The sequence below is a fragment of the Notolepis coatsorum genome (assembly GCF_963971535.1).
Source record: "Notolepis coatsorum genome assembly, chromosome: 8".
In the NCBI taxonomy this organism is placed as follows: Eukaryota; Metazoa; Chordata; class Actinopteri; order Aulopiformes; family Paralepididae; genus Notolepis; species Notolepis coatsorum.
This window is the reverse complement of record NC_140172.1, coordinates 33,578,509-33,604,617: the sequence shown is the minus strand read 5'-3', so window position 1 is coordinate 33,604,617 and position 26,109 is coordinate 33,578,509. Positions and strand designations below refer to the sequence as shown.

At 40.1% G+C, this 26,109-nt stretch overlaps 1 protein-coding gene across 3 annotated transcripts; it reads left to right on the top strand.

The window, feature by feature from the left end:
* Positions 1 to 2,937: 2,937 nt before the first annotated feature.
* On the top strand, positions 2,938 to 25,346 carry lrrc32 (leucine rich repeat containing 32). 3 transcript variants are annotated; one of them, XR_014619981.1, is made up of 4 exons: positions 4,075 to 4,223; positions 10,652 to 10,751; positions 19,531 to 24,073; positions 24,714 to 25,346. XR_014619981.1 is itself a non-coding variant. In XM_084319651.1 (3 exons), exons 2-3 carry the CDS (start codon positions 10,656 to 10,658, stop codon positions 21,463 to 21,465), a joined length of 2,031 nt encoding a protein of 676 aa, XP_084175777.1. In that variant the 5' UTR covers positions 2,938 to 3,055; positions 10,652 to 10,655; the 3' UTR covers positions 21,466 to 25,346. The 3 variants fall into 3 exon arrangements, 2 of the variants coding, with proteins under 2 accessions (XP_084175777.1, XP_084175776.1); XM_084319651.1 differs by lacking the exon at positions 4,075 to 4,223 and adding an exon at positions 2,938 to 3,055 and having other exon boundaries at positions 19,531 to 25,346; XM_084319650.1 differs by having other exon boundaries at positions 4,062 to 4,102; positions 19,531 to 25,346.
* The last annotated feature ends 763 nt before the right edge of the window (positions 25,347 to 26,109 follow it).

The following is a 26,109-nucleotide window of genomic DNA, read 5'->3' as shown; positions in this document are numbered from 1 at the left end:
TTGTCAGCCAAGCACACTGATGTAGTACACTGCCAAAGCAGTAGGTGGCAGTAGGTGGCAAACATGAAGGCATTTTCAACCAATCAGAACGAATGTGCCAATACACTTCCTGGTGGAAGCTCCACCAAGAAAATGTCAACAAGGCAGCCTATGCCGCGCCACCATCTTGTTTACTCAATGCAGCAATAATTTTTCAGCAAAGCCTAATAAAAGTGCAATAAACAAAACGGATACATTCACTGTGTGTTCTGCTTGTCATTTGTTGATGAAACAAAACTAACATCAACACAAGTGACCACCAAGAGCGGATAGTTTTAGTCTAAAAAACGCTCGGTAGCATTGTTAGCTGCATGAAGCTAACGTTAGCTCACGCTACTTAGCCAGCACGAAACTGATGATATCGCGAGCTATCAGTAGTTAGATAACATTAGAGACAACGCTGTGTGTATTAAACAAAGGTGAATAGATGACTGGGCCATTTTGTTTAATGCTTGTTAAGTTGAAAGAGGAACTCTGAGCTAACAGGGTCTGAATCCTGATAGCTCACGTTAGCCAGTTCATGCAATCGGTAATGCTAGCAGAATGAATGGATGTAAACTTTATTTAACATATTGCATATGGGTACAATACAATACGGCTCAATACAAACAATTGTTAAGGGAATGCAGACTGTTGTAGCTTGGACTGGGGTCCTTATAACAATAACTTGACAACACATGGTAGCTGAAGCTATTTGGGACACGGAGCTCTGCCAAACACACACACTGTACACAGGAAGGGCACGCAGATGGTATCTACTGCGCATGGCCGTTTTCGCAACAACTGCTCCGTGCTGACTACACGCTGTATTCCTGGCGTTTTTTTTGCGTATCTCCAAACGCAAACACAATTTTGCGTTTCAGCCGTATCCACAAAAAAACGCCAAAAAACGCGTTTCTGTGTAGATAGGACATGATACGTCGTCAAAAACGTATAAAAAAACGCCAGGAATACACTAGTCTAACCTCAGCCTTAGTGTTACCAGACGAGCCTCCGGAAGGAAGAGGGAGAAGAATGTTTATGCACACGGTATGAATGTCTTTCATCAACATCCTGCTTGTTGCCATTGCCCTGCAAATATTAAAGGGGTATGCCACCCATTTTAAGAATTCACATTATGTTCTTCCTGTGCCCCCAGGACAGTTCAGTCAGTATTTGTGAACATGCGCCACTCTCCTAAAGCTAGAAATTGGAGAGGGAACTCTCCAATCAGTGATGTCACTGGAATGTAACATTCAGGGCTACTTCATTGACAATGAATGGAGCTCTGACTTTATGAGGCTATAACATGTTTGTGTGAGCTCTTACACCCAAACAAGGTTTTCATTCTCGTTCTACCAATGGCTGGAATCTAAAGCTAATTTGGTTTCCCAGAGGGACACTGGGTCTCTGGAACACTGAAGCCAGAACGCTTCCTGAAAAGGTACTGTTTCACTGGTTGTGTACAGTGGCCGGGCAAGTAATGTCTTTTGGTTTGTATTTACTATCTAATGCATTTTTTTCTATTATACACTTGGGCAGGTAGATAAATTAAATTTGGCTGGTGAAGATGTGAATCCAGCTGTCACTGCGGCCCTGGTTATGGTGCAAACATCAGAAGGGGGAAGACAACCCCAATATATGCTGCTGACACAGCATGTAGCTCTTCCTCTTTGACCAGCAGAATGGTCTGGTGAACCTGTCTTAGTTGTCTAGTGCATTGGGTCAAGGATCACCATTTGATTTGTAATTTGTCTCTACTCTAGGTCCCCACATCTGAGAAGATATTTGTTGTTGTGATTTAATCCAAATTCCAAAAGTAGTTGAGGACATAACAGCAGAGAGTGAAACCTACGCTCAGAATATTCATTCTTATACATTATTGGGCTAACTTCTAGTAAATAAATGATATACTATTGCTCATTTTGCTCGGAACCCCCTCTGGTACGTCTGGGGGTCCCTGGACCCCACTTTGAGAACCAACGGTCTAGTGTAAGACAATCATGTGCAGAATGAAGACGTGTCTATTCCTATTTATTATTCTTGGTTTGTTTATGTTTGGATCACTGATTGGGCCTTTAAGAAGGGGAACAACCTTCCCCTAGCACAGGCTGCTGACACAGCAGGATGTTGGTCTGGTGAGCTTCTGGAAGATACTTCAAAACAAGATTAGATTTGTTATCGCTTACATTCCAAAATGCATTTTTTGGGACTCTGTGTTAGTTAACTGTTTTCAAATGTTAATGGTAAAACTAATTGTATTACTACATTAGACCACACACCGTAGATCCTTTATAAACAAAAGCAACAAAAAACGTATATGCTATACGTTTTCTTTTTGTGGTCACATTATTAATAATAATAATAATTTTGTATATATATATATATATATGTGTTTTAGTTAATACGGCCTAAAACAGTATTTATCTGCTCATATCTCAGTCAAATCCATAAAGCTGCATTCCCACACACTCGGCACTAGAGGGCGCTATTAACCTTAATATACAGCACATATTCCAACAGGTAGGAGCCCTTTCTTGCCACTGCCACTTTTCCTGAATTGATGACTCATGCTCTTCAATAATATTGTGTGAGCATTATATAGTAGGCTCTTATTGTTCACTCTGCTCTCTTTATACTTACTTTCTGTCTTTTATGACAAGATGTGATGAAAGCCATATCCGTCTGTGACCCTGAGGATAAGTTCCCTGAAAGGGAAAAAGTCTGGGAATCCCGGGGAAATAAACATGATAATCCACGGGGGAGAGGGGCACTGTCATTGGCTTCCTCTGGGACCAGTGTGCTGTCCTGAATCCGGATGCCACTGATAAAAATATTTTGGAGGCTGTAATTCCCGACTTAAGCCAAGGAGAAGTGTATATTCAGAGATGAAAAGGAAAAAAGTTTGTGTTTGTGCCTGAGGTTATGTCTGCAGAGTGCAGACTGGCTCATCCTGAAAGAAAAAGGCCAAGACCTGATTTTCTATCTACACCCAACTTGATTATTGATATATTCAATTGATGTAATTTTTGTACAGGTAAGTCCATTAACTACACATTATTACTGTATTTGCAATGCTGGCCTGTCAGGTTTCTGTTAGAACTGTTTGAATCTTGCACCATACACAAGAACTCATTAATTTTCTAGCACCTTACATTGAATTGTATACACTTATTTCACTTGTTATTTTATCGATAATCTGCTTAATGTGTTTATTTATACCAGGGTAGATAGACTCAGTATGCAGTATTGCACATACAGAGTAGATTTAGGTTAGCTATATATAATATTGTACATGGAATTGACTTAGAATAGAATCTGTATGTCATGCGCACATTGTGTTATTATTATCGGTAGAGTATACATGTATCACCTGTCCAGCAGATCAGACCCTTACCTTTATTTTTATTTAATATTTTACCTTGTTCTTTACCTTTTATTGTTATACTTTAATTATATATCCTGCCACTGCCTCCCTTTGCTGCTTCTATATGACCCCTGAATTTCCCAAGCGGATTATTAAAGATTCATCTTATTTTATCTTATTACTGGAATACTATCCCATAATGCACTTTAATTTACCAAAAGACCAAGCTATCACTTTCAAATGACAGATATTTATCTTTGGAATAAATCTGGTGTTGACAGCTGACCCATAAGTACAACTTTGGTTGGTTACAGTATGGCCAGCCACAGAGGAACCACATGTTGAAAGTAGGTTGACCGCCAACAACTTCCACTGTCTTGTGTTTGTATGTCTACATGCTTAAGAGAAGAACGCTGGGAATTCACTTTCCCACAGTTAAAACATTTGCCGAATTGTGGTCAAAGACAAATCACAGAGCATTAGGATAGGATAGATAATACTTTTTGAGAGAGAGAGAGAGAGAGAGAGAGAGAAGAAAGGAGGAGAAGATTGAAGTGGAAGCTGTGTCCCAAGCTAGACTAGACTTCCCAATCCCATATAAGGCATTTCCCTAAAAATGGGAGGGAGAACAGCAGGAATGATGCAGGACTCTCACAGGATGTGATATTTAGGACCAGCAGCAGCTCGGAGATGAGGTGGGAAGAGCCAGCTGTGAGTGTGAGTTAGGCCTCGTGTTTATTTGTACTTGTGTCTGCCTTTTTAGTGTGTGTGTGCGTGTGTGTGTGTGCAGTCAGTTAGGATGTGAAATCAACATGATCCGAGAATACTGCAAATAAAAGTAAGCACCTCAACGTGAGGGAGATTTAATTTATTGAATATTTATTTTAATTGTTTTACTTGACACTGGTTTGCTTGACCATTGTTGTTGTCGCTGGCTTGTTTTTTTTATTTCAATGCAATTGCTGGTTGGATTTCAGTGGATTGTAGTGACCAGTCAGTTGACCAATCGGGAGGTAGGAGCAGAACAGAGGGGACTATCCCTCTGTTGGTTTCTCAGCATTGGGGTATTATGTTTATAAAATAGATCCCACATTTGTTCAGGCATTTATTTAGTTTGAAGTGATCTCTTGTTTTTATTTCTTGTGAAGAATGTCTAACATTTATTTTTGTGAATAATGTGTGCGATACAACACCTTGGGATTCATAGAACACGTAGTAGTAGTAGTACTGCTTTGATTTGTTATTGAAGCTCATGATGAAATGTTTTTTTAACTAGAATATGAATTAACATGGCAGGGATGTAGTGGAGGGTAAACCCACCACCTCTTTATTCATGAACAGTTAACCCACCTTTTTTAATCTGATATAGATATCTGTCTTTAAATGAATAGTATACATTATAGTAAGTGTCGGATCGATCCGATTTTTGAAGAAATAAAACAAATTAATATTATTCTGAAATAATAATAATAATATTGGTGATGGTTGGGATTACTGTGGTGATCAACTGGAGTTAATAGTTGACTCAACTTTTATTTCATCACTGCATCATTGCTCACATGGCACTTTTAACCCCACTCCTCAACACACACACACGCGTGCATGCACACGCACAGTCGCACACACACCATAACCAGACCTCCTCCCATGGCTGGAGGCGAAGAGAAGCAAAAGCATTAAGTCATACAAGTACAAAAGCCGATGGTCTCGAGCAGACAGATTTATTTGTGTATATATAGCAGTGAAAATAAACAGACTGAATAGAACTTTAATGAATCCCAGAATTGTATTGAATTTTGCCTTTTATGCATCCTGAGTGATTCCAATATTATTAGAAGCCAAATCATCCTGGTTTCTGTTGTGTGATCTACCTATACACTCTTAAAATAGATTGAAATAACACAAGAGGTGTCCCTAACTAATTAAACACATGCAGGTGTGTTGAAAAACACCACTAATGAGTTAATAGCAACATTATTTTAACCCAGGTTGTGTCCTTTTTTCTTTTTCTGTTATTTCAACACATCATTTGACTAAACATATTTTAACTAAATTTTGTTTGTTTGCCTTCATTGTTGATTTTGTATGAGTTATGAATTTGAATGCTGCAGAGGTAGTGTAGGATAGTTGTACATAGCACTGACATGCACAGACCTTTTCAGTTTAATAATATTTTGAAGATGACATCATCCCATACTGATTTTATAACGCACCGTGAGTTTGCTCCTACATTAGTCAAATATGTGTGTATACAGTTCTTGCGTGAGGATACTGAATTTGTAAAAACTGACCATTATGACCAGAATACAACTACAAAATGTAGCACTAGCAATGCATTAATTATGTGGGCGTTTCCATTCTTGAGTTTGAGAAAAGAAGGCCGAGGTGTATTGCTCAGTGAGGGGAGGGGCTTGGGAAGGATGCCAAGTTGAGAAACCTCTCTCCATGAACATTTGTTTTTACTTTATTGGACCAACATTCTTAGGCTTGTACCTTATTCAGGGTAAAGTGGTACAATACCTTGTTGACAGCCATCTTTTTTGTAAGTGTAGACATTTTGCTGACATTAGCTAACATCATTCATCATCATAAATACAATTTAAATAAATGTGTGCATTATGGCTCTTACTTGCAATACAAATTAGCAGTATTATTATTAACTAGGTCATCAGTTGCAAATAGTATAGCCTATAACCAAATCAATCATGAATTGAAGGATAGTTCAATTCAGTAGGATAGAAGATTCAGTACAATGAAAATCATGTTTTTCAATTGCATTGAGTGATTTAACAGAAAACATGTTGATGTAAAATTGCCCAAAATGTTAGAAACTGTTGTTGCTGTGAAAATGACGACTAAAGCCCTTTGATCTCTCTCCCCCTGGATATCAACAGTAGCAAACAATTTCCCTGAAAACATTACATAATCTACTCGGTTACCCTGATGGCCCAGTTGTCAGTAGTTGGATATCAGTTATAGCTAGTCACACATAAGTAATGCATTGCTACAATTTAGTTAATTTTCATGGTTCAAATCCGACATTCGTGGCCAAATTGGTTTCAAAGAAAATGTGGCTATAATTTTGAATTGGTTGTGTATACATAGAATCACAAACAACCAAAAATTAAGCTTTTCTGAACATTTATGAGTTATCCAGTGATGTAGTTATAAGATAATTAAACATATTTTCTGTTTAAGGAAACCATACATGTATGGCTGCGCTCGTTGTTTCCATGGATACAGTGAATAAACAAGGCTGCACAAATGCCATGAAATTCAATTAATTAAATATTATGTGGGGGACACTAATATGATATTGGAACAGTGGAACACAAGTGGAATATTGTCCAACTCTCTGAGTAGGAGAATACTCCTTTCAATGAAAAGAGGGCCACGCCCCCTCAACATACTGAGAGTTGGCTGTGCTCAGAGAGGGTACACTAGCCACGCCCCCTCAACCTACTGAGAGTTGGCTGTGCTCAGAGAGGGTACACTAGCTACGCCCCCTCAACCTACTGAGAGTTGGCTGTGCTCAGAGAGGGTGCACTAAGCCACGCCCCCCTCAACATGAGAGTTGGCTGTGCTCAGAGAGGGTGCACTAAGCCACGCCCCCCTCAACATGAGAGTTGGCTGTGCTCAGAGAGGGTGCACTAAGCCACGCCCCCTCAACATACTCAGAGTTGGCTGTGCTCAGAGAGGGTGCACTAAGCCACGCCCCCTCAACATACTGATAGTTGGCTGTGCTCAGAGAGGGTGCACTAAGCCACGCCCCTCTCAACATACTGAGAGTTGGCTGTACTCAGAGAGGGTGCACTAAGCCTGTGGCGGCTGGTCCATAGACGGTGCTAGGGCACCCCCCCCCCCCTGGTGGAGAGAAGAAGAAAGATTTTTGGATTTTAGATTTTGACCGCAAAAAAATATATAATAAACATTTTAAAAATAAATAATGTGTGTGTGTGTGTGTGTGCACTTCATATGGGAGTTGAAGCTGAGCCATTGGCCATTGATTCACTGTGGGGGTTATATTTATTATGGACAGAAGTTGTCAAATCATTACTCAGCAACTGTCAACTGTCTGCACATGTGTCAATAGTGTATTAACGTTACTATTTTACTATCCGTTTCTGCGTTTTGCGATTTTCCTCTCTCTCTCTCGCTCGCTCGTTCTCTCTCTCGCTCTCTTTCGAATTAGCACTCACGTCACGTCAACCTGTTGCAAAATACGCTCCCATGCGTATTCCGATCCGTGCAATATTCACGGGTATATATTGTCATTTGAAACAAGTTACCAATGCATTGTCCCGTGGGATTATGCCCCCCATGCTGTGAAATTAATTAGTCTCCCTCTCTATCTCTCTATCTCTCTCTCTCCCCCCTGCCAGTGCAGACTGTGGGTGACTGTCACGCATTGCGAGTAGGGGCGGAGCCCAGCCAAAAACAGCTTGGAATCTTGAAGGGTAGAAAATGCTGCTCTACAGAACTTGATTAGAAATACAAAACAATGATTTAAAAAAAAATAAACGTACAGATGTGTTCCATAGACTCACAGGAATTGTGTACAATTGCCCAAATAGTGAAAGAAATAGTAAGATAGTTCCCCTTTAACATCATTGTATTGTTCATTAATAATATCAAAATGGGAAGTGTTCCTTTATTAATCCCCTTGGGGAAATTCAGGTGTCATAGCAGCTAGGGGAGGGGGGAGGAGAGGTACAGGCAGAAAATATAATAATATAAATAGTAATAATAATAGAATAAAACAGTAATAAATAATAGGGAAATGGCAGAATTACATTATTATTATTAATTAAATCTATGTTTAATTTTTTTTTAAATTGCGATCAGGAATAACGAGATACATTTTGGTCATTGACTTATTATCGAAATTAGTATGGAAATATAAAGGTGATCGGTGACTTGAGAAAAGTTATGCTATATTATGAGTTCAAATCATTTAAACGATTTTAACTGTTTTGTTCTTATGGACTGATTATGGAATATGTATTTTATGGTTGGAGAATTGTGATATCTGACTTATGAATATTGAGTGAGCTTTGATTCACTTGTTTTGTTTGTTGTGATGTTTTCTTGTGAGTACTTCAATGTTTGTGGTTTTATATTTTTATTTAACTTTTTTTTGTGTTTGTATTTTAAATGTTTGGACCCCAGGAAGAGTAGTCTCACTTTGGTGTAGAGTAGACTAATGGGGATCCACAATAAAACAATAAATAATAATAATAATAATAATAATAATAATAATAATAATAATAATAATAATAATAATAATAATAATATAATAATAATAATAATAATAATAATAATAATAATAATAATAATAATAATAATAATAATAATAATCACAATAACCATAATAATCATAACCATAATAATAATAATAATAATCATCATCATAATAATGGTATATATCGTAGTAGCACAGTATGAGCAGTGTTTAGGTTTTAGGAGTCAGGCAGTCCTAACAGTTCTCAAGTTCTCTGGCCGTTAGTTCTCCAACTATTGGCAACGGTTCCTTGGGGGCACCGGTGTTGCTCATCACCAGCACATCTGACTGGCTGCAGTCAGTAAATGTTGTGAGTCATTTATAATTAAGAGTTTTTTTAATAGTTGTAAGTTAAGGCTGCCCACTCAGCACCTCTCACTAAACCCTCCCCCTTGTGAGTCACAGTGGAGCTCCATGACCAATTCCATACCGTGTTGAGACGGTTTGCTTGGATGTCTTGTGCCGAGTTTTTATGGGAAGGGAGAAAATTCAACTTTACACCTCTATACAAATTACAAACGATCTTCAGGCAATTATACATTTATTTGCCATGAAATATGCACTGTGCACGAGCAGCCTGAGTGTTCAGATCACCACGAGCAGCCTGAGTGTTCAGAACACTGTGACTCTACCTATTGCTGACTGACTCATGCCACCTCCCATGTGTCCAACACCTATCCCTTCAATTTGTACTAATTTGCTACAGTATCTTTGTACTGGAGACACTGGTCATGTCCCATCATCTAACTACAGTATCAGATGATGACAATTTAACAGATTGCAGAATGGGTACAATACAGTACGGCTCAATACACACAATTGTTAAGGGGATGCAGACCAGAGAAAGACGTTTTTGTCTTGTTTACATCAGGGTCCCCCATTTTCAATTCATAGTGACATTTATGACATACACAACATACATGACATCATGACATTTATGACCTAGGGACATACATGACATACACTGTAAAAAAACAAAAAAAAACAGTAAATTACCTTTTATCAAAATATTAACCATTAAATAAAGGTTGTAATCTGTAAATGTATTTGATTTTACTGTAATTTGACAGTAAGTATTTGGAAACCATTGATGCCAGACATTTACCGTTTTCTTGCAGCTTTTTTTCTTACAGTGATATAGTACTGTTACATTTGTGACATATACGATATGCAAATATACAGTACTGTTACCCAGAGATCCAATATATACATATGATGGGGAGGAGACTGTACATTAGGAGGGGGTGGGTGGGTGGGTGGGAGAAAATATATACATACGGTGGGGAGGAGACTGTCTATTAGGAGGGTATATCTTGGAGATCTGGAGACACTGGTCATGTCCCCTCACCTAACTACTTTGTACTGGAGATTGTGTCATCAACTGCAACAAGATGCAGGTTGTGTCCATCAACATCACCAACACAGTTAAGCCAATTGAAACCAGGGTATAAGACCTGCAGCCAACCCACACTTTCATCTACCTGTCAATCATAGCAAAGACATGTGCTCAAGAAGAAGGGTTGCATTTTTCTTGACCGTTTTTTCTTAAAAATTCATAAAACAACACATAACAAAGAATATTTTAAGAAATTCTCAGGAAAATATCTACTTTTGAAAAGTGAAGTTGGGTTAATGTTGGTGCAGTGGAACTGAGTGCTGCTGTCTTTAGCCATTTCATTCTCACTAGTGGCACAATGACGTAGCGGAGCGACGTCACGACGAGTAAAAGAGAAACCCAGTTGTATAAATATAGCACTGTCATAGGTCAGCCTGTCTGGCAACAGGTACAACTACTTCCCGCGTCTGCCTCCTGTCCCACCACAACACACTCAGCATGCTTCCTGAATTCAATTGTTGATCTTCCAAACCTCATTGTTGTCTGTCTGCTCTGTGTCGTCGTCCTCCTCCTCCTCCTCCTCCTCCTCCTCCTCCTCCTCCTCCTCCTCCTCCTCCTCCTCCTCCTCCTCCTCCTCCTCCTCCTCCAGCACCATGGCAAGCTCCCCCTGGCTGATGCTGCTCCCGCTCCTCATCAGCCATGCGGCACCATCCTTGCGTCCTCCACGCCAGCTCTCTCCCTGCCAAGTGGTGAGTGTTATTACAGGGTTATACAGGGTGGTGAGTGTTATTACAGGGGGCCGCAAGTTATTCAGAAGTTTCTGATGTTTTGTTTACGATCTGTGATCTAACTCTTTTGGGTGTATGGAATTTTATTTATTATTATTATTTATTTTTTTAAACATTTTTCTTAGAGTTCTATCTTGGCATTCTAGAACTTTAGTATTGTATGTCTGAAAGGGTATATTATATGCCCTGGCACTACACTGAAATTTCCTTTAACCAGCAACCTGTCTAATAGTGAGAAGAGAGGAATTTATCAGCTACTTACAGATTTTATGAGATATTTTGCTTTACAATATTGTGTACTCGCCATATTCCTTTAATTTACACTCAGGTATTTTTCTTATGTGTGTAGTTTATTTTTTATATACTTATTTTGTATCTGTTCCAAGCTCTGTTTCTATTGTCACTCTTGGTTTTTGAGATAAAGTACAATATATGTTACCTCTTGTGAGTTGAAGACCATCCCATTTGTTTAATGCTAGTATTATTTTACACTTTTAGTTTCAATATGTGTCTTGTGTCAGTCAGGCATTCAGACTTTTACATTTAAAGATCAAAATCTGATCATTTAAAACTAAAAACTACTGGGCAGGGGAATGCCATTTCCCAGAAAATACACTGGTATAGTCAGTTCTCTTTCTCCCTTTCCTTATTCCAGATCATATTACATATGTATTTCCCCCGCCCATGGTGTGGTACAGTAGTTTTGTTTTCAACGTGTCGGAATCATAGGGACAGTTCACATTTTTCTGATTTGACACGAGCTGTGAATCCATATCCATTTTCTGCTACCAATGTCTCAAACAACAAAACACTGGTGCCTTTTACATGGACTTAAAGGACCTCCAGTTTGTGAGAAAGCTTTTTCAACAATCTGTTCAAATAAACAATCTGTCTTCTTGAACAATCTGCCTTTCACAGAGCACTGATTGCTGGATTCCTAAACTGCCACAATCATAAGGAGGCATAATCTCTTTCCCAATTTCCATATTTGGATGAAGTTGCTGTGGTTGTTTCTGTTGCCAAGTTCATCTTGGTAGATCATCTTAGTAGATCTTATTAAAGAGACAAGAGCCATAAGCAGCACTGTTAGCTGCTCTCCATTAGAGAACAGACTCCTGCTCAGGTACTGTCAATCTGATTCCATATACATTACATTACATTTATATTTAGTCATTTAGCTGACGCTTTTATCCAAAGCGACTTACAAGTTCTGTACGACAAGTCATCAGGAAGGGCACAAGTTTATCAGCTGAGTAACAATGTTCATCAAAGTGTTGAGTGCTACAGTGTAGGTTAGTTTATTAGGACAAGTGCATGATAGTAAGGTTAGTTAGGGTTAGATTTTTTTATTTTAAATGTTTTAATTTCAGATAATGGTTGAAGAAGTGCGTCTTTAGTCGACGGCGAAAGATTGGACGGGTTTTGGCTGTGGGTGGGCAGTCCGTTCCCCCATTGTGGGGCAAGGACTGAGAAAAGGCGGCTTCTCCTTGATGACCCTCCCGGAGCTCAGATAGGAGTGGGTCTGAGACGGCCAGAAGATGCAGAGCGTAGGGGTCTTGAGGGTGTAGTAGTTAGAGACCATTGACCAGAGGTAGGCGGGAGCAGTTCCCTTTGCCGCACGGTATGCCAGGTCGAGGGCCTTGAAGCGGATTTGTGCGGCAATGGGGAGCCAGTGCAGGTCCCTAAGAAGTGGGGTGACATGGGCCGACTTCGGTAGGTTTGAGATCAGGCGGGCCGCTGCGATATCCTACATGAAGCTTCTAACCATAGGAATACTACTAAATATCTTTGGTCTGATTAAATCTCTGTTACAATACTCTTGTGCTAATTGGTTAACTGTGGCCAGTTTACATTACTTTGTTGCTCAAAACAATATATTTTTTCTTGCGCTCTTAATTGCATAAGACTGGTAACGTTTTTGTCCGGCGCATACAGTTGTAACCTTTTTTTTGGATACCATTGGACTTTTTAGTGAACTTCTTGCTGAAGGGATTTTACAGTCCAACTGTCTGAAAAGAACATGAGTACCTCAGACAAATAACCATATAATAAGAGTTTAAAACTCTATTATCTATAGATGGTAAGTTAGTGTTGTGTTCATTCATAGTTAAAGACAGTAGATGTTGAGTACTTTATTATAGATGGTATACGTTAGTGTTGTGTTCATTCATAGTTAAAGACAGTAGACGTTGAGTACTTTATTATCTATAGATGGTAAGTTAGAGTGTTGTGTTCAAAATAAAAAGATTGCATGTGTGTGTTCAGACACTCAAAGCTTATTTTAAACACAGCTCACCTAATAATGACCTCATGAGTGTTATTTCACATATTTCACACGAGTAGTGCATCAAAACATCAAACACTGACTTGGTGTCCAGGTACGTATGGACAGTGCCGTCTGGGAGAAATGCGAGGCCCTGTGCGAGATTTCAGACCCTGTACCTGTAACCCCTCCCCTCGTTGAAACCAATAGTATATCTGCAGAGCCGCAGAGCTCCAATAGTGTATCTGCAGAGCCGCAGAGCTCCAATAGTATACCTGCAGAGCCGCAGAGCCCGGAACAAGTCAGACACAATCTACAAACGTGTCTAATGTGAAATATATAAGCATGTAAGCAAAACTAGATTTTAGGTCTGTGATGGAAAGTGATTGTTAACATTCTATTATTTTTATTTCTTTATAAAAAAATTATAAAAAAAAGTATAGATTTTAGGTCTGTGATGGAAAGTGATTGTTAACATTCTATTTAAAAAAAAAATTATAAAAAAAATGTAAAAAAGTATTTAAAAAAAAAGAAAAATCGAGGCCCCCCTCCCCACGAGGCCCTGTGCGACCGCACTGCTCGCACGCCCCTTGAGGCGGCCCTGCGTATGGACCACCCTGTGTAGACAGGTGTCTGGGTAGCCCACACAGACCTGGAAGATGAGTACATTGGGTAATGCTCTGCATTAACTGGACTTTCGTAACACATTCATTACTTATGGATGATTTGCAGTATACTTGTGAAACAGTGTCATAATAAAGGATGTGGTGCTGAGGGAGATGAGCATGTTATAACCATACCTTCCAATGTGTTTCAATAGTACCGCTAATAGAGGCCTTGCACAGCATGCGTGTGTAGTTTCTTTCTTTCTTCCAACATGGCTGCCTGTAACCGTTGGTAACCACTTTAGGGGGGGGGGAAATGGCATACGTTTATTTTTTCTAGTAGTAGATGAAAGCCGATGAAACATTGGAAAAACGTGATATTACTGTTCCATTGAGACTTGTTTACAGGATCCAGTAATAAAACACCAATGTGTTGATATATTTCTTATATGTCAACGTGTTGTTTTGCACATATCAACTGTTGTTTCTTCCAACATGTACTGTTTGTGGCCTGAGAAAGAGGTGGGTTAACCCTATATGTCTACTGCATATAGTAATAAATGGTGCATTTATATAGCGCTTTTGGTTGGAACAATTTGTTCCTCACATTTTACCCATTCACTCACACATTCACACACCGATGGCAGAGGCAACCATGCAAGGTGCCAACCTGCTCATCGGGAGCAGTTAGGGGTTAAGAGTCTTGCTCAAGGACACTTTGACACACTGCCCGGGAGGAGTGGGAATCGAATGGAGACACGAACTGGGATTAAGAAAAGACACTCCTGTGATTTCATTATTATCTGAAAGGCTCACACAGTACTAGATCACCACCCCCCTCTGTGGTGATTCTGTGATTAAGGCCAAGCTAATTTTATTTTCTGTAATGCTCTAATTGAGAGCAAACTTTACCCCCCCCTATACTTTCTTACAATGTGTGTGTGTGTGTGTGTGTGTGTGTGTGTGTGTGTGTGTGTGTGTGTGTGTGTGTGTGTGTGTGTGTGTGTGTGTGTGTGTGTGTGCGCGCGCACGTAAAGTAGAAATAAACAGGGAACAGGAGTTTGATGAAATGTGATACACAGGTGATGCTATTATTATGAAAGACAGTGACCATCAGGAAGATGTTTCATATTATTATGAAAGACAGTGACCATCAGGAAGATGTTTCATATTATTATGAAAGACAGTGACCATCAGGAAGATGTTTCATATTATTATGAAAGACAGTGACCATCAGGAAGATGTTTCATATTATTATGAAAGACGGTGACCATCAGGAAGATGTTTCATATTATTATGAAAGACAGTGACCATCAGGAAGATGTTTCATATTATTATGAAAGACAGTGACCATCTGTGCCGATGGGATGAGAATAGAACAGTTCCTGTCTCCTAAGTGAGCAGAGCTGTTACAGAGGTGCCATCATTAAAGTTGCTGGGCAAGTCTCAAACAAACCGGTTTCACGCTACATCTACACGTCAGAACATTTTAAATTTAGTGTCAGAATGTTCCGAACACTCAACTTGTAAGAGAAGGTCTAATATTTACCTTGATTTCTATGGTAAAGAAAAAAAATAGCTACATTTATTTAATTTGATCTTTATACAGAACCTTTACATCTGTCATTGAGGTGAATGGAACCTGTGCCCTAGTGCTCTAGTCTCCTAAGGTGTGTGGAGACAAAAACTAAATACATTTAAAGAATAATTCTACATATAGTCTGTGGCTCTACTTCCCGCTTTAGTCTCCCTCTGGAAGGTCTCTGCTATTATCAATGTTAAAAGCCAAACGGGGTAGAAGTGTTTACATTCACATGTCAGCTCTGAGATAAGGTTATTCATGGGTAATATGCTCTGGAATGCCACAGACATCAAATAGCCACAAGAATGCCAAGAACATGCCAGAGACACAGAGACACAGAGAGAGAGAGAGAGAGAGAGAGAGAGAGAGAGAGAGAGAGAGAGAGAGAGAGAGAGAGAGAGAGAGAGAGAGAGAGAGAGAGAGAGAGAGAGAGAGAGAGAGAGAGAGAGAGAGAGAGAGAGAGAGAGAGAGAGAGAGAGAGAGAGAGAGAGAGAGAGAGAGAGAGAGAGAGTTGTTTTATGAGTTGTTTTTAGAAAAGGGGCTCTTCTCTCTGTCCATATGGTTTCAATTATAAGCAACACTAATAAGTTGAATCCATTACGGCTGCTTTTTTTTTTATTTTATTTTAAAACTCCCAGGAGGAAAGAAGAAGGAGTGTAACAACAGCTTGTTTTATGAGAATACCCCCATAACAAGCCTCACAGTATGTCAAGGCTGCCAAGAACACATATATACAATGACGTATAAAACTGCCTTCCACATACGCTTGAACCATTTGGTCTGTATTGTGTCATGGTCAAGTCTTTTGGGAGTATGCCGAGATAGGGCTGCAATATGGAAGACATTAACATTACAGTATTCGTAAGGAATTCTTTCGGTAGATACATCACAATATCTGCTGATGTATGCAAAACCTCATGGTAAACTATCCAGCCGATGTTCACTGAACTGCAGAGTAACGTGTAGAGCAAAACTTGTTACTGGTCTTTTTTTGTCATTTTTGAAATTGAGATTTTGTCGTTTTGAGAGGAATTTGAGTTGATACAGTATGTTCTTGTTGTCATTAAGTTAGACCAGTGGTTCTCAACCTGGGGTTTGTGAACCATCAAGGCTCCATCAAGGGGTTGCGAGATGATTTTGGAGGTGTCATGAAAAGATACCACAAATACATAGTTATATATAATCTTTGGTATGGATGCTTTTATCTTGAGAAATAATCAATGTTCCCCAGTCTGTCTTTTGTTGACCATGTTGGGGTGTCAGGAATACTGTAGATCAGTGTTTCTCAACTGGTGGGTTGTGACCCAAAAGTGGGTTGCTTGCGGGGCCATTTTGAGTGCGGATGTGTGTGTAATTATTATTATTTTTTTTTTAATATACTTTTTTTTTGCACTACCTATCTTTGTGAAAGTGGCTTCTCAGCTCTGGTCCAGCTGAAGACAAATCAAAGGAACAGATTGGACATTGAGCATGACCTCAGAGTTGCTTTGTCTACCATTACCCCAGACTTTTAGACTCTTGTCAGGAGCAAACGACATCCCCAGTTATCCCATTAGTTCCCTGTGATGTTAAGCTAAGAAGTCTGCTAAGAAGCATATATTATTTATTATTATTATTTTATTTCATTGTGTTTTTAGCCCTAGTTGCACTTTTGTTGCAACCTCAGTTATCCCATTAGTTCCCCCAAACTTACTGTAAGGCCCCGTTCCCCGTACCTGGATAACTGAGTTAGCCGGATAACTTTCGGTCAAGTCTGACTTAAGCCGGACTTTCCCGTTCCCCGAAGCTGGATTGTCTAAATCACCATGACAACAGATCAAAAAGTTTGAGCCTGGTCGAGAGCAGGGTTTAAGTTCAAGTTAGCCGGATGAACCATCGCCACGCCCCCGCAAAGAAGTGACAGCGCGTTTCCTGAAATTATTCCCACAGTCTAGGATCTGCATTATACCATTCTGAATTACGTTTTTGTGCTCCATTCTTCCAGAGGGGGCTTTTGAAATGTAAAATAGACCCAAAATGCTGATACTAAATTCACTTTGTCCTAAATAATGCACGTTATATACCGTGGCGCTCGCTCGGTGCAACAACAACAAAATAAAGAATATTCTAAACACGGGTCTCTCGTTCATTAATGTATAAACAATGAATTTATCCCATCTGGCACAGTGGCGCAGCGGTAGTGCTCAATCCTGGCAACCCGGCGACCGGTGTTCGAAACCCCGTGTTTCCAATATAATTTTTTGGAATATAATATTAATGATTATACGCAAAGGTAGCCTAGTTTTAAGTTAAAATATTATAAATCTACATGCATTGAGGATGTCATTCTTTATATAGCTCTCAACGTGCACCAAATTGAATTATTCCTATATTGCAAAAAGAAGGAAAAGACTAGGTTTCGAACCCCGGTCGTCTGCGTGAAAGTCAAAAGAAGAACCCGTTACACCACAGTGGAGATAAGTAAAAGATCGACCATACATCAATCAATGGGTAAGAGAGCCGTATCGTTATTCTGTATAACAGTTTAACTAATTATTTTCGCTAGCAAGATCTCATTTGATTATTCAATCCAGCAGGCAAGTTTAAAGAAATATAATCTGATTGATTGAGGTAATGAGGGACTTAAAATTAGCCTATAGATAACGCATTTAACTTGTCGGCGAGGCGATTGAGCCGTACTGCAATATGTTAATAAAGTTTTAAATCAATTAATCAATCAATGCCGCTAGAGAATCAGGATCTCTGCTATCGATACGTGCTGGCTTTTCAAATGAAGCGGCCGCGCGCACTTATCCTGGGTCTCAAGTCTGGTTTGAGTTAACGAGACTGAATCCACCTTCGAGGAACAGGAAAATCCCGGCTTCAAACATCGGGTTAACTGAATCTGGATAATGTGACTCTTGATCGACTTAGTTGAACCAGGTACGGGGAATAGTAGGTCTGTTATGTTAAGCTAAGAAGTCTGCTAAGTGCTAAGAAGCATATTATTTATTATTATTTTCTTTTTTGATCCACTTTTTCTCCCATTTTCTACATTTTCTCTCATCCCAATTTCGTATCATCCAATTCAACCCTCCCCTGTTACGAACGCTGTTTCTTGCCTCCCACAAGCCGGCTGCAATGTGGACTAAGTCATACATAGCACAAGTCCCCTCCGGTACTTGAGGTAACAGCAGTCGCATCTTTTCACCTGCGCAGCTCGATCTCTCAGTGGCGAAGAGTAACGCGTGGGAGGCTCATGCTGCCCCCGACACTTCCTGATTCTACTGCGCAGGCGCACCAACCGACCTGTAGGAGTCGCTGTCCACAACGCCCGATCCCCACCCATCAGTTTCCCACCCCCTAATACGGCCAATGTGTATTAGTATGAACGACCAGCTAAACTGAAAGCAATGTGGAGCGCTGGGCTCGAACAGGCGAGCCCAGCGTCTCCGCATTCGTGGCGAGCGCCTTGCCCACTACCATTATTATTATTATTATTATTATTATTATTATTATTATTATTATTATTATTATTATTATTATTATTATTATTATTTATTATTTATTCTTTTTCATTGGGTTTAGCCCTAGTTGCACTTTTGTTGCATCATTTTGTGTTTATTTCATGTTTTTAACAGTGCATGAAAGATTGTGTATTACTGCAAAAAAGAAAATTTGAAAAAAATCATAGTGGTTAAAAAATTAATGACGACTTAATGACTAAGAAAAATGTTGGGTCCCGAGGCTAGACCAGTTGAGAACCACTGCTGTAGAATAGATGACCCTGTTTTAGGGGCTATGGACTAAAAACGTTGACAAGAACTATTGATTGAGACAACAGGATAGACCCCTTGCACAGAATGTTTGTGTAGTTCTCTTTCTTCTAGTATGACTGCCTGTAACCATTGGTAACCACTTTCAAAAGAAAATACCCAATTTCTGTGCAGTGGTAGAGTAGGTAAAACACTGGAAAAGCAGGATATTACTGTTATACTGTGACTTGTTTACAGTAATATATCCAATAATAATAATACAATTATTGTGTTTTGTTGATGATATTTCTCATATATCAATACATAGCAACTGTTGTTTTGCACATAGCAACTGTTGTCTCTTCCATTGCCATGTACAAAACAATGGTTGCTATGTTACATGCACCCATGTTGGAAGACAGAGAACTACACAAACATTCTATGCAAGGCCTCTGTTGTGTTCTGCAATATCATGATATTATAACTTCATCACAAAATGATCTAATTTAAAATGATCCCATTATTGCCTTACTTATGTGTCTGTCTTTGTCCATAGGTCCAGATGGAGGTGTTCTGCAATGATCGCAACCTGAGAACCGCACCAACCAGCCTTCCTCATGGCATCCAGAAGCTAGACCTATCACGTAACAAGCTACAAAACCTCACCCACGAAACGCTAGCATTTCACACCAACATCCATCACCTCAACCTTCATGCTAACAAGATCCAGTTCATCCAGCCTGGTTTGTTCAAAGATATGACCAATCTAAAGGTCCTTGATCTGTCCAGGAATTATCTGGATGTTTTTGCTCTCTCAAGAACCAACATTGGGCCTCTTACGGCCGTGGAAACACTTGATCTTTCAAACAACGGACTGTATACCGGGATGACTGACTATTTCCTTGGTGACTCTCCAGCACTGGCAAACCTTTCTCTGAATGGTAATAGTATCACAAAAGTAGCCAAAAACACCTTTTGTGGATCCTTGTCATTGAGAAACATCGACCTCCACAACAATGTAATCTTGGAGATTGAAGACGGAGCCTTTGACTCATTGCATCACCTTAATGTTTTGGATTTGTCCATGAACTCTATCACTTGCATCACCGACTTCAACCTCGCTCAGCTGAAGGTGCTTAATCTCAGTAGGAATAGCATGGAGATCTTCCAAACCGTAGATTCAGAGGTAGTGTATGAGCTCCTCTGCCTTGATCTTAGCCAAAACAAAATGTCCTATTTCCCTCTTCTCCCTAGAAGCAACAAGGTCGTGTTCCTGGATGTATCACGGAACCGACTGCGGAGTATAAATACAACAGGAACAGCAGAGGAACTGGAGAGCCTCAGGGACACATATGTGTCTCACACTCAGTCAGGTCTGAGCACCAGATACCAGGACTTCTCAAGACTGAGATACCTCGACATGAGTTACAACCAAATCCAAAACATACCACAGTCTTTTTTCTGCGGTATGCTATCACTTGAGGTCTTCAACGTGAGTAATAACTGCATTGGATCATTTTATATTGACCACCAAACCCCTCTGCACTGTTTGAAGATTCTTGACCTCAGCTATAATTCCCTGGAGAATCTGTCGTTTGGTGAAAACACTTTACGGTCACTCAAAGAGCTCTTCTTACAAGGAAACGTCCTCAACACCGTGGACCCCCAGACATTTCAGAGACTCCCAAGTATCAATTATCTGCAACTGGAGCAGAACAATCTGAGCATGTGCGTCTCGCAGCAGAAACAGACCAGACCACTCCTGGGAGACCACGGCTACCAGGATCCTCCTGGCTGTGTTTATTTTTCCTCCATTCCGACCTTGCACTTCCTCTACCTCTCTGGGAACAACCTCAAGGTTCTGCCTCAGTACGCCTTCTATAACACCCCACTGAAGTTATTGGATCTATCCCTAAACCCAGGCTTGGAGGTTCATCAGAATGCTTTCTCCGGTCTCGAGAATTCCCTGGCCCACCTCCTGCTGAGGGAGAACGGCATGACCAAATTAAACACAGACCTGTCGTCCCTGAGCAGCCTCAAGTTCATAGACCTGTCCACCAACAGGTTGACCACCCTCCCGCCATGGAACAAGGAGTCCTCCATCGAGTCGCTGAACCTGCAGAACAACAACCTCGTCACCCTGGAGTACAACACGGTCCTGGTTCTGGAGAGGTCCCTGAAGACCCTCTACATGGGCTCCAACCCTCTGAACTGCTGCAGCAACCTGCCCTTCTTCCTCATGGTTCAGCGGTCCGCTGTCGTCGTGCCAGACATCGCCACTGTGACTTGCGTCTACATGAAGGACTCGGAGCTGACGGAGGTGAACATAGGAACGGTGACGCCAGAGATGTGCCACACTACTCTGGACAGTAAGAGTGTGAGCATCATTGTCATCGTGGTGATAGCACTAGTGTTGATCGCTGTGCTGGTGCTGCTGTCTAAGCTCTGTCACCCGAGGAGACCAAAGCCAAACAGTAGCTTCAGGGCCTAACAGCTGTGTCCCTGGAATGACTGTGAGCGAGTGAGCATTGGACCCGGAGGGACAGGAAGCGATTTATGTTCACAAATGTTCGGTTTGCGCAATTGTGCTTCTTCTCAGCTGTCCTGTGTTGAGTGTTTTTGTTGGTATCAAGCCACACGCAAAGGATTAACAGTTCATTGGATGTCAATTTAGCCCAATGTTTTTTTAAGTTTTTTTTTTAACTTGTGAAAATTGTAATTCCCATCTACCAAGTTGGGAGTCCTTTAGGCATACAATATGTGCAGTATGACTGCAGGGTCCAAGACAACAGCTAGGTTTGTTTTATTGTTGTTTTGTTCCCCCCCCCCTCTACAACACAAATGTCTCTTTCTACCAATGTAGTTTGCACTTTAATTTTATACTTTCTTTCTGTGTATGGAAGGACTTTTCTCTGTGACTGTTGGATTACACAGACAATAGCACAGTAGGCCTACATGAAGTAATAATACTCAACCATGTGTACAGTAGACTCAACCAGGTGTACAGTAGACTAAACCATGTATACAGTAGACTTAACCAGGTGTACAGTAGACTCAACCACATGTACAGTAGACTCAACCGGGTGTACAGTAGACTCAACCAGGTGTACAGTAGACTCAACCAGGTGTACAGTAGACTCAACCGGGTGTACAGTAGACTCAACCAGGTGTACAGTAGACTTAACCAGGTGTACAGTAGACTCAACCATGTATACAGTAGACTCAACCATGTATACAGTAGACTCAACCACATGTACAGTAGACTCAACCATGTACAATTATGTGGAATAGTCACATCATTTAAAGGGGCAATGTGCCTTCACTGGGGCGATAGTAGCAGTAGGTAGAGCGGTCGTTTGGTAATCGGAAGGCTCCCGGTTAGATTCTAGCTCCTCCCAGCAGCGTGTCGAAGTGTCCTTGAGCAAGACACTTAACCCCTAACTGCTCCCGATGAGCAGGTTGGCACCTTGCATGGTTGCCTCCGCCATCAGTGTGTGAATGGATGGGTGAATGTGAGGCACAAGTTGTAAAGTGTTTTGGATGAAAGTGCTGTATACATGCAGTCCATTGAGAGTCTGCACTGTCCTCACCAGCTACCCATGTAGGCTTATATATACCCATAACATCATATACCCACGTGTCACTTAAGTTCAAAACTGCAATGACTGTGATCACATTCCTTTTTGATAGAATTAATCAAAATATAGTTGTTATGTATTACAGCGGACGACAAACTTTTTCTCACAACCAAAAATTTTACCTTAGTTATTATAAAGCCAAATGTATTATTATTATGAAACTAAAATGTTACTTTCTTACATGTGACTGAAAGCTGTGCAATTCACAATTTTGCTAAATAATGATTGACATATATACTGTATATATACATGTGTCCTTGACAACAATGCAGAAAGTCAGTGCCCACAGGACAGTGCCAGGACCACATTCTATCTAAGTAATACAATTTAAAATGCTGGTCCCAGTCCATATTGGTGACCGTTATACCCTCGTTATATAAAAACCCTGATTTCTTTGTTTTCAACCTAGAATGACATAATGTCTTATAATTCTAGATTTTGACAAATTGACACAGTTTGACCTAGCAACAGTTACTAAGGGAGGCAGGACTTGCAGAAATGTTTAAAATGGTCAGTGAAATACAGTAGGACTGACCACTGTAAACAGTAAGCAATATTTGTGGATCAAATCAATGTATTTGTCTTCCTCCCACAGCCTGTATTGTATGATAAAGTATAATAATTACACAGACTAGCTTGTATACGTCAGAAACGCGCATGTTGACGTGTGTACTATGATGCTGCAGCTTTCCCAAGTAGCCTATAAGCTGTATTTTCACTGGCGTATTTCAAATAGTGATTTTACTTTCACTTTCTTTTAGCACTTGGAGTTTTTGCCACCTACTGTATATATTCCTATGTGGGTTGTTTTACAGTCACCCACTAAAATATGCTAACCATAACCTGGCCTGAGGTGATGCCAGCTGTCCCACTTACCTCAAGTGATGCCGGTGACTCAGTTTTATTTAGCTTTATTTTTCCAAAGTATGAAAGTATAAAACAATAGCCTACATCAATGAAGTGGAGAGAACTCGAGCTAATTCAGTTTTCTTTGACATCCTTTTTGAGAAATAACAATTCCTATGAATAGAAGAGCCATGGGTAATAAAGACTAAATTCTAGTGGTAAATTTCACACAGCATTAACCTCTCCTGATGCATTAATCTCTGCTGATACATGACATCCATGATTAGAAAGAAAGTAACTCTCTTATATTCGCAGCATTTCAATAACGTCACCATGTATTATTGAAAGAATTAGACGGATTGGGCAACTCAGACTGACTTGCACGAGGCCTGGAGGGGTGTTGTTAGCTCTGCCTGGTCTGGGTTTAAGCCTTGCCTGGTCATATAGAACCATGCCCATCCCATACAGATTCAACACCACACCCACACTACACCACACAACAAGGCTCGACAAATATGAGCATATTGCAAGAGTGAAGCCTGATTTATGCTCAAGCCGGCAGGGACCATTCAGAGTACAGTATGTCAATATGACGCAATTACGTAGACGCCAGTAGCTTACATTTACATTTACATTTAGTCATTTAGCTGACGCTTTTATCCAAAGCGACTTACAAGTTCTGTACGACAAGCCATCAGGAAGAGCACAACTCTATCAGCTGAGTAACAATGTTCATCAAAGTGTTGAGTGCTACAGTGTAGGTTAGTTTATTAGGACAAGTGCATGACAGTATGGTTAGTTAGGGTTAGATTTTTTTTTTATTTTTTTTTATTTTTTTTTTATTTTTTTTTATTCAGATAATGGTTGAAGAAGTGAGTCTTTAGTCGACGGCGAAAGATTGGACGTGTTTCGGCTGTCCTAACTGGGGTGGGTAGTTCATTCCACCATTGTGGGGCAAGGACTGAGAATAGGCGACTTCTCTTTGATGACCCTCCCGGAGCTTGGATAGGAGTAGGTCTGAGGCGGCCAGAAGATGCAGAGCGTAGGGGTCTTGAGGGTGTGTAGTTAGAGACCATTGACCGGAGGTAGGCGGGAGCAGTTCCCTTTGCCGCACGGTATGCTAGGTCAAGGGCCTTGAAGCGGATTCGTGCAGCAATGGGGAGCCAGTGCAGGTCCCTAAGAAGTGGGGTGACATGGGCCGACTTCGGTAGGTTTGAGATCAGGCGGGCCGCTGCGTTCTGAATGAGTTGAAGAGGCTTGCAGGGGATCTCTGTGTGCCTCCTAGATTACCGCGTGATCCATACTGCTCCACTTTGACATGACTGGTTGATGGCTGTTAGACAGTGTGGTGAATTAATCAAAGGCCAACCGGTTGCATGTAACTTGTAACCATGCTCACTCACTGCACCTTGAGTCCTTCCACTAACATCTTCCTCCTTCGGGGGCAGGGAAAGCTTCTTTACTGGTGGTGTGCCTTTAACAACCAGACAGGCTTTCCTTTGTGAAGCACAGTGCAGTGAAATGTCAAGTTCTTTGTAAGTAGTACCGAATGCTATTTGGTTCTATTTTTAGAGCATGGCATTCATTCCACTGCACACGTTACCTCATGGCCTTGAGTCAGTCTGAATGCTCCCCTAAACACTTCCCCAAAGCCTTCCACGCCGCTATGTGTGGGCACTGTTCAGTGGTTCGGCCCCACAGCACTCCAACCAGATAATGAGGTGGAAGAGCCAAACACAATTATAGACGGTTAAAACATGAACGAACCAGATCCCCTGCTCGCTGTAAGCTGCCAGTGACCTTTTCTTTATACGTTTTTGTTGTGATACTTTGCCAATAGGGGGAACAAAAGGTTATGCTAAAAAGTGAAAACACTACATTTCTACTGAAGTAATATAGTACTTTTCTTTTAATAATAATAATAATAATAATAATAATAATAATTATTATTATTATTATTATTATTATTATTATTATTATTATTATTATTATTATTATTATTATTATTATTATTATTATTATTATTATTATTATTATTATTATTATTATTATTATTATTATTATTATTATTATTATTATTATTATTATTATTATTATTATTATTATTATTATTATTATTATTATTATTATTATTATTATTATTATTATTATTATTATTATTATTATTATTATTATTATTATTATTGTATATATTTTTACAGTATATTAGAATTTCTGGCTTGAGACATCCACAATGGGTCACAGGCGTGTCTGGTGAGTGCCCACATGACATAGTTCTATGTTTTACTGAGCCTAAATCTCAGGATGATTATCAGGATCCTGACCTGAAAAGGTTTAAGAACGCCTTGTTTATGGAGTTGCAGCAACTGTTAAGTTGAACTATGTTCGATGCACGTGCTTTGTTTGGCGTCCTGTGGAGGGATAGCAGTAAGTGTTGCCACCGGCTACGTCCCACATTTAAATGTCCATTTTAAGTTGCCGTTTTAACGGCTTTCGGTTGCGTGCAATGCCAGCACGAGAAAAATGTAAAGTTCTGTTCATTTTCTGCTCTGTAAAGGAACAATTTCAGGTCTAGTTATATTCAGGAGAACTATTTCAAATAAGCAAAACATACAGGGAGAATCCCTGCTGGATTGTGAATGACCTTGTAA